Source organism: Gastrolobium bilobum, unplaced genomic scaffold, assembly GCF_033153095.1.
Source record: "Gastrolobium bilobum isolate Gb01-03AN ecotype WA unplaced genomic scaffold, APGP_CSIRO_Gbil_v1 utg72547, whole genome shotgun sequence".
Taxonomy (NCBI): Eukaryota; Viridiplantae; Streptophyta; class Magnoliopsida; order Fabales; family Fabaceae; genus Gastrolobium; species Gastrolobium bilobum.
The window spans coordinates 6,408-16,501 of NW_026896410.1; the positions used below are offsets into that span (position 1 = coordinate 6,408).

General features: G+C 34.1%; 1 protein-coding gene across 1 annotated transcript; it reads left to right on the forward strand.

The window, feature by feature from the left end:
• The first annotated feature begins 1,561 nt into the window (after positions 1-1,561).
• Positions 1,562-7,647, forward strand: LOC133299560 (protein trichome birefringence-like 2). Its single transcript, XM_061499028.1, has 7 exons — positions 1,562-1,725; positions 1,859-1,889; positions 2,045-2,211; positions 2,452-2,644; positions 2,730-2,920; positions 3,178-3,336; positions 7,279-7,647. The coding sequence occupies exons 1-7, from the start codon at positions 1,562-1,564 to the stop codon at positions 7,622-7,624; spliced, it is 1,251 nt and encodes a 416-aa protein (XP_061355012.1). The 3' UTR covers positions 7,625-7,647.
• Positions 7,648-10,094: the final 2,447 nt, after the last annotated feature.

Sequence of the window (10,094 nt, forward strand, 5' to 3'; positions counted from 1 at the left end):
ATTTGTTTTTTATTTTTATTAATCTGTTTTATCTTAATAAATTTGATTTACCTCCCTTTAAAGAATATAACTTATGTCATTTTAGATCTTAACCGTTGATTTTCATCAATTAACAATTATAATTTCTTGAATCATATTTATTAATTAATTAATAATTTACGATAAATTATAATTGTTGATTGACGAAAATTAACTGTTAAAAATTAAAATAACACAAAATTATATTCTTTAAAAGTACAAACACTTTTCTCTGTCTTATTTTATTTGGAATTATGTTATTAGATAATTTATTAAAATATGCGAGTAGCTGTAGATATGTAATTTAAATTTGTAAATAAGTGAAATTTAAATTTTAAGTTTTGTAAATATTTAGTCTTATCCAATGCTCCATTAGAAAATTGTAATTTAAATTTTTTTCGACGGTTATGTTTTTACGAATAGTTTCATAATATGTAAATAAATAAATAAACTCTAAACAACCTAGTGCCACATGCCACTAGATCACTCCATAAAATATTGATATCTTTACTTATCCAATTATATTAGGGATTTATCACTTTAGTGCGCAATCCGAAACTGAAATCTTAACAATTATAATCAGTTCTTTGGTCAAATTGTTTCATGGTTTAACTTTAGCATTTATCACTTCAGTGCACAATCGGTTGCTAGTTGCTAAGCATTAAAAGCTGTTGTGTTCACTCTGACTTTTCCAAGAACAAAATGCCGTACATGCTGAGTTTCATCATCATTAAAACATATAATTAGATCATAAAATTCAAATTATATTTAATTCATTTGATCTTAATTAATTTAGTTTATCTTAATAAATTTAATTTATCTTATCTCATTAATAATATGAGGAAGGTTATAGTTACAACTTTTTCTTTACAACCTCTTACAACCATAACCTAACACCGTGATTTTCACCAATCAACGGTTATTATTTATTGTGAATTAATAATTTATTAATGAGTTTAATTTGCGAAAATTATAACCGTTGATTGGTGAAAATCATCGGCATTAAAATATGGTTGTAAGAGGTTGTAAAAAAAAAGATTGTAAGTATAACCTACCTCTAATAATATTAGTTATTTTATTTCAAATTATACTATTAGATAATTTATTTGATCTATTAAAAAATATAATTAACTATTAGATAATTTCCTTTCAATTATCTCTCCTTTCTCTTATCCTATCCCTTGTTTCTTATCTATTTTATCTCTCCCTCTTTTTAAATATTCTCCTTTTTAAGGCTACACACATCCCCAAAGGCAAAGTTACAATATTTAAGGTTCACACGCTTTATCCAAAACAAATTATAAAAGCGTAAAATTATGCATGATTTAAGGAACAAATTAATGTTTTAGAGGTTATTTTTGGCAATATATGCATGATAAACAATCCCAGTAATACAAGAGTCCTATTGTAACACGGTGCAGCAGTTCCTTCTGTTTTCATCTTTTGTGCATTATTTTTCCTCAAAAGGACACAGGATAAACACCACCTTAACTGAACACTCTGAACCTTAGAAGCACATTGTTTTTTTTTCTACACTTGTTCTATGCCTTGGAACCACTCTGTTACTCAAGATTTCGCTTTGTTCACAAGACCCAAGAGAGCATGCATGTTCTCCAAGGTTGTCACATTCTCCGACCCGTTTCAGTCACATAGAAGAAAAGTGTTTTCTGGGTGTGGTTTAGGTGTTGGAACTTCTCTGGTTTTGTTGTGTGTTTTCTTTCTCAGTGTTTCCCTCAGGGTTCCAAAAGTTGTAGTCTTTATACCAGAATATAGTGCAAATTCTTCGTTTACTTCGTGCCCCTTGTCGTTTAATACTAATAACCACTCTTCTTCCTTTAAGAACAACGCTTCTGATACTTCAGAGTCTCAAAGTTCTGTGCAGAAAATTGAAGAAGGAAGTGTTGTTGTGAATAGAACTCGTGAAGTGAATGTGTCAGGCATTGAACCAGAGGGAAAGCATGAAGAGTATTTGATTGGGAAAAAGAATGTAACTGTCATTCATAAAATGCAAGTTGGTTTATATGAGAACTGTGACATCTTTGATGGAAAGTGGGTAAGAGATGATTCAAAGCCATACTATCCTTTAGGTTCTTGTACCCTCATGGATAGAGATTTTGATTGTCACCGTAATGGGAGACCAGATGATGAATATGTTAAATGGAAGTGGCAGCCAAATGGGTGCAACATTCCAAGGTATGATTAATGTTTTTGCATCAACACTATGAACTTTTATTATTCATCGAGAGTAGGAAAATAAAATTGTGTATAAAGTTAGGAGAATGGGGAATAATAAAGATTCAATATTTATTATGACAGTTAACATTGTGTAAGAGGGTATGGGTCAATATGATTTCATTAAACAAATAGAGTTTTGGGATCAACTGGTTATTTTAATATTTTCCTTATATTTGATTGATGTCACTTTGCTCTCAGTTTGAATGCAACTGATTTTCTGGAGAGGTTGAGGGGACAGAAGCTTGTTTTCGTGGGGGATTCGCTGAACAGGAACATGTGGGAGTCCCTGGTCTGTATACTCCGTAAAAGCATTAGAAACAAGAAACATGTTTTTGAAATTTCAGGGAGAATTGAATTTAAGAAGAAGGGTGTCTATTCTTTTAGATTTGAGGCAAGTTTCCAGTACATCTATGATATTTTTTTACGTATGAATCTTTTGATGGTATCTTACTAGAATTTCTTTGCTGTATTTTTAGGATTATAATTGTTCAGTGGATTTTGTTGTTTCACCATTCATTGTTCAAGAGTCAACTTTCAAAGGCAAAAATGTGTCATTTGAGACATTAAGATTGGATTTGATGGACCAGAAAACTACCAGGTATCAGGATGCTAATATCATAGTCTTCAATACTGGCCATTGGTGGACCCATGAAAAAACATCAAAAGGGTGAGTTCAGTCCCTTTTTTTTCAATTAAACATTGCCTTAAAATCACAGCCTATGCTTCAAAGTTGTCCTGAAGTCCATAGATAATACAACATTGTAATTTTGTCAAATGAGATTGCTTTATCAATCAAGATATTAATCTCTCTCGTCTTCTTTCCACATCTTTTTATATTTTGTCATATATTGCTCACTGTTTGTGCTCCTCACAAGCATATGGAATTAAGGTTTCTGATTTTTGTGTCATGTGGTACTGTTACAGAGAAAATTATTATCAAGAAGGAAACCATGTATACCCAAGACTCGAGGTTCAGGATGCATATACGAGGGCTTTGACCACATGGGCTAGATGGGTTGACCGAAATATTGATGCCAATCAAACTCAGGTTTTCTTCAGAGGATACTCATCAAGCCATTTCTGGTATTGTTCTCTTTTACATATCTTCCATATAATGCAATTGCATCTGGACTTGTTATTGTTTCATATTGTGGACTCTAAAATTTATTCATTTCCATAATGTTATGCGTTACTTTAAACTAGACACGCAAGCTTGCCAAGGTCCTATCTTATCTGATATTGACAGTCACTATGTTCACTTGCCCTGCTATAAATACATTTATGCAATAATGAACATGCAATGGTCATTGTTGGAAAATGGAGAATATGGAAGCATGGAACCATTTGGTAATTGACAGTATACCCTTAGCAATGTTACACAAGATCTCTTTATATATTAAATAAAGAGTAAACACCCTTTTTAGTCCCTGCCAATATTTACGATGTCCTTTTTAGTCCCTGGCAATAAAAAAGGACCAAATTGGTTCCTGAAATTACAAAAAAAGGGTCATGTTAGTCTTTATGTCAACTCCCAAATATGTAGAGTGGCCATTTTCTTGTACTTTCAGGGACCAATTTGGTCCTTTTTTATTGCCAGGGACTGAAAAGGACTTCGTAGATATTGCCAGGGACTAAAAAGGGTGTTTATTCTTAAATAAACTTGAAAACTTGAAATTAAATAAACAAAACAGTTTATATTATATGAGAAATATTAGCCTCATGTAATAGGAGACAATAAATCTCTCCTACATACTCAAAAAGACGTGGGACCCACTTCAAATTTGTTTTCCTTTTTCTGTGCAATGAGACCCACCTAATTTTGTGAGTGTAACATGAGATATGTTATCTCATGTTGCATAAAAAAATATAATCCCATATTATATTGGGTAGAACCTCTTTAGCTACTTTAGCTATATTATTATGGGGAAGGCTACTCTCATTTTACATGAGAGTAGTTCTCTCATGTTATAGAGAGAAGCGACGTGGGACTCACCATTAAAGGATAAAAAAGAAAAAAGAAAAAAAATAGTGTGTGAGATTTTCAATATGAGATAACATAAGATAATTACCTCATATAAAATGAGAGTAATATTTTCCTATTATTTTTGGTATTGGTTTATGACTTCAGCTAGTTCCCGCTTGACCCCACGCTGGAAAAACTATGTTGTCTAGTTGATGAGGTGTCAGTAGAATGTGATGCCCCTTCATAATTTAGAGCTTTTCAATAATTGTTAGTTATTTATCCTTTTGTTATTTGGGCTTTTTTTTTTATAGTTTAAGGCTTTTAAATAATTGTTAATTATTTACCTTTTTGTTATTCTGTTTTGTCTATTTAAGGGTTGGAGATTCCTATTATTATTTGGTTAATGAAATTTAGAAAAGAGAAATAGTATTTTCTCGCACTTCTTGTTTTCATTATTCATGTGTTTAGCCAATTGGTTACTGTAACATCCCGGGCGCTGACGAGGGCGGGGAGTGATCGCCGGTGCGAAAGGGCATGGACAAGGAGCAGCTCTTGACGGGCTTCCAGCGACGGGGGTACATGAATGAATCGAATCAACACCCGAAAGAGAGATTCCAGAGATTGTGCTGGTATGGGACGGTACAGTTGGGAATAACTTATAAGAATTAATTGGTACTACCTATACTAACAACATGCATCTACTTTCCGGTAGCCCGAAACGAAAGAACTTCATAGTTAAGCGTGCTTGACTTGGGGCAATTCTGGGATGAGTGACCTCCTGGGAAGTTTTCCCGGGAAGTGTGCGAGTGAGAACAAAGCACGCTGAAAAGTCTCGTGTTAGTGTGTGGGGACAGTCATTGATCCTTGCAAGTTGCCAGACGTTACAGTTACTGTTTCGACATTATTTGGTAATCAGAGCTCTGGTGGTCACATAAATGGCTTAACAGAACAATGGCGGTCGATGTTGAGGTCGTGGACGACGGGGTCGAGACAACGGCGGTGGTAGAGGGAGTGGTAACACCCTTAACGACAACGATGAACAACCACACATCTACGCGCGAGACGCCATAATTATAGCTGCAATGGCAGAACAATATAGACGAATTCAGGAGCTCGAACAACTGCTTGCTTGCCCTAACACAGTTGGACGAGTCGGATGAAGGAAGAGGGTTTGAAAGACCATCTCATGTAGAAGAAAGGAGCGAAAACCCATTCTGAAACAGCAGCGTCAAGGATGAAGCCAACCTGGTGATAAATCCTTTTTTTGCTAATATTGGGGTGAAGATTGAGATCTCGAAATTCGAGGGTACCACTCATCCAGATGAGTTTATCGACTGGTTACACATCGTCGAAAGGGTCTTTGACATCATAGACTTAACAGAAAACCAAAAGGTCTCTGTCTATTATGAATCCAAAGAAGAGAAGAACAATAGGTATTCATTCTATGATGAGGTCCCTATCTATGATGAATCGAATGAAGAGCAAAATGATGAGAATCTCATTTGGATACTCCAGTTTGTGACGAGTTTCCTATCTATGATAAGTATGATTGGGAGCAAGACGATGAGGATCCAGGGGCGGAAGAAATCCCTTATAGTAATTTCGGTGGAAAGTTAATCACTAGAAATTCTAATATCTTGACAAAGCGGAAGTTCTACCTAAAGATGTCATGCAGAATGATCTTTCATTCAAGAAGTCTTTAGTTTGCAAGCAATATTATGAATTTAGGCACAATGGGCATAACAACCTCATGCTCCATGGAGATAAAGATTTAGCTTTTGGAGGAAGAATTTAGGGGCAATGAGACTCGATGTTACATCAGGAAGAATTTTCCTATGGCGGATCACAGATGCGATCATTGAACCAAACTACAGGCAATAGTTCATTTCTAATAGTTTATGGATTTTGTCCACTTACTCCCTTAGAACTCGCATTATTTCTAGTTCCCAAGCAGTTTAGTTCGAATGCAGATGAACATACCAAACATATCGAAGAATCGCATTCACAAATCCAAAACTTAATTAGGGAATTTGGTGATATTATACCAGAAGAGTTGCCACTTGGGTTACCACCTAAAGAAGTTGATATCAATGAAGACGAAGCAGATTCATAGGCGAATCTTTTCCTAGCGGGGGAGGATGATGCACCCTAGCTGACTGACTTGGATTAGACTTTTCCATAGTTTAGGATTTTTCAATAATTGTTAGTTATTTGCCCTTTTGTTATTTGGGCATTTTTTTATAGTTTAGGATTTTTCAATAATTGTTAGTTATTTACCCTTTTGTTATTCTGTTTTGCCTATTTAAGGGTTGGAGAACCCTATTGTTATTTGGTTGTTTTTGGTTAATAAAATATAGAAAAAAGAAATAGTATTTTCTCGCACTTTTTGTGTTCGTTATTCTTTTGTTTAGCCAATTGATTATTGCTACGGCATGAAAATGGTATGAGCTTGCCTTCAATATATTGATATTGTTGTAAACTCCAGCAAATCCTAGAATACAATTGGCTTTCAAAAAATGCTAATTTTTTTTAAACCATTTTTTGCTTCACCCTCGCTAAGTTGATAACAAAATTTGGTTCCATGTTAAGCAACTTTAAATTAACCTGTTATTGTTGGAAATATTTTGGTGGAGTAATGGTGAAGTCCCATATTAACTAGAAATGAACTAAGTGAGGATCATATAAATGCAAGAAGACTCATAAACTTATAGTTTTAAGATTTTTGGTTGAGATGTAGTATCTGTTCACTATTGTGGCTTATTAGTCAAGATATCATTTGCAAAGGGTTTTACGCTCCTCCGTACCATTTCATTCTCACCGGCTATTTGGTAAAGAAAAAAAAACCTGTCATCATTTACTAACCAAGTATCATTTTAGTTAACTACTTGCAATAAAATTAGCCTTTTATTCATTTGACTTAATCACTATCATAATTGGTCAATGTGAAATCTCTTCTTCTTATGAAACTTGTCCAAGGTGGTGACTTCAATTTTATATTTTAGCAATTTAGTTATTGATATCCATCTTGAATGCCTTGATGAATAAATTCTAATACTTTGCAGGGGTGGGCAATGGAATTCAGGAGGACAGTGCCACAAAGAAACTGAGCCAATATTTGATGAGTCTTACTTACAAAAGTATCCTTCAAAAATGAGGGCTCTAGAACTTGTCATCCAAAATATGAAAACCCCAGTGACATATATGAACATAACTAGGCTCACAGATTACAGAAAAGATGGGCATCCTGCAATATACAGAAAGGGGTATAAGACATCAATGGAGCAGAAATCTGCTGCACCACTATATGAAGATTGCAGCCACTGGTGCTTGCCTGGGGTACCAGATACTTGGAATGAATTGCTATATGTTTCTCTCTTAAAACATGGAAAGGGGACTTGGAAAAGCTGAGCAAAAGTCCTTATAATCGTTCCAAAACCAATTTTTGATTCTTTATGCATATTTAGTTTCCACATATTTATATTATAACTTCCCATTTTATTTTATGTTTTGTAATTAGTGGTTATAGTCTCACCATTTCTCCAAAAAAAAAAAAAAAAAAAAGTGAGTTATTGGTTGAAATGGTAACAATTATTGACTCGTATTAATTTTAGCATATGGAATTTTCAATTTTGTGAATGTTTTTATATGGAGAGGATAAACCATTTTTGCATTTAGTTTCCTGAAATACTTCCAATGCAGTAAAATCAGAAGCTCAAATGAAAAAGGGGTAATGTCATTATTGACTTTTAACAACCATTCAAAGAGGGCTATGAAGCTTTTTCTAATCAACTTGTACAGAATACAATCCTACACTTAAAGCGGAAAAAAACACTATGATTGATTTATTGCTTATAAGGCAACAACATTGCAAGGAAACACAAATGAGAAAAAGAACACAAGACACAACAAAGGAAGGGACAAGGATGATTATAACTACCTACCTACGATCATCTGCAGGAACTGAAGAGAAAACCAGATTCTAGTCAGCTGCAAATTGATTGACATGGACAGCACAAGTTGGTAGCCTCTCAAAGGAAGAACATCTTTGTTTATTACATTCTATTGGAAGAAGAACTAAAATAGAGTCATACAATAGAGCCATAAGGACCCCTAATGGAGTCCATTGCCTTTTAGTGACTTGCCGGTTTGCTAGGCTAAAGCCAAAGCATCTGTTCCTATGGAGAATGTTTCTCTGCTTCTGTTACTCATAGAGAATGATTCTCCATATCCTTGTTGATTACTGATCACAGAAGCCATTGGCTAAGCTTAAGCAAACTGTTGGAGGTGGAGGAGTGGGAGGGATAAGGACCCTCTCACAAGTCCTCCATGCTTCTTTAAGAGCCATGGATGGATTTTTGCCAATGAAGTTCCATGCCTACAAGATTCAGGATTTGATAGATTTGTTTGTAATATGTCCAAATGGCTCTATAGAAAGCTAGTGGAGATGTTGGTTTCTGACCATTGCTTTAAATAGCTGATGATTGAGAACTCAGAAGTGGTGTCATCTATTCATTATCCAAATACATTCTTGTTTTTTTCTTTCAATCCATCAAAAGTTGATATTGTAGAAAGTGATAAAAGATAGTAAACAGTGTAGAGTCCACTAAAATAAATAATTAGGTAAAAGCATTTATTTGATTTATATGACAATCTTAACCTTAACCAGGTTAGACCTACCCCTAAATAATTCTTTTTTCTTGCTTGAGGGCAAACTTTCAAACAATGGTAAAGTTGTTTCTTGTGATCAAAAAGTTAAAAATTTAAATATGAAAACAGTCTCTTTGTAAATATATATGGATAAAGCTATGTACAATCAACCTTTACCCTTCTCCTCACAAGTCGGGCAAGTCGGAAAACTTTGCGCACTGGGTTTGCCCTTAGTTTAAATGAAAAAAAAACTCTTACCTTAATCTGGACATCCCATTCTTCTACTACTTTAGTTGTATCTAATTTATATGATCTACATCTTGTAAAGAGCAATAGACAGCAAACTACATATTATGTTTACTAAGAGGCATTTCAGGGAATTTAAGATGAAATAGTGAATCGTGTCAAGTTTCCATAGAATAGATATCAACTTGAAATTTTTGTATCATTAAAGGATATGACTGTCAATATAATAAACTTTAACACATGGGTACAGACCCTTTGCTTTTTCATTTGTGCTTGACTTTTGATTATTGGATGTTTCTTGTATATATATTGCATCAGTGAATCCACTAGCTGATTCTCATCCCCACTTTTCTTTCAATGATATATACCATTCTTAATCGTCCCCACTAATTTTATTCTTGCTCGCCAGCCATGCCAGCAAAGCTATTCTACAATAGGCATTCTTGTTTTCTTGTCTTTTGTACTTTGCAACGTGTCAAAATAAGTTGCATCTGATTTGAGAGCTTAAAATCTCGAAACATTATCCCTCAATAAAGTCAAATTTGTTTAACTTAGCTTTTAATCCCCTAGCATACCCTGCTTTAATATTTCTAGGTGCCTTTTTCAACTTTCTTTTTTAAAAGAATGATTCCATTATCACCAAATAGTGAAACCATTTGTTTTATATATTTAGTCAATAAAAGTAGCAGTCAATAGGTTGAACTAATTACATTGGAGAGTCATTTCTTTTTTCTAATAGCTGGCCTTACGGATAACTCAAACTTCCCTTCAAGACCCTTTGATGAGTTTTACTGAAAAGGCAAGTGATCTCCTTATCAGATATGCACACAATAATGGCAGCTAGACTACCACTCAAGTTTTTTTGCCTTGCCTCTTCTTTAAGCAAACAAACGAAAGTTATCACCTTTTTTGTTCCCTTTTAGAATTTCACTTTGCTATTTATTTATTATTGTTGTAACAAATCATTTGTTAATGCCAGCAGCTA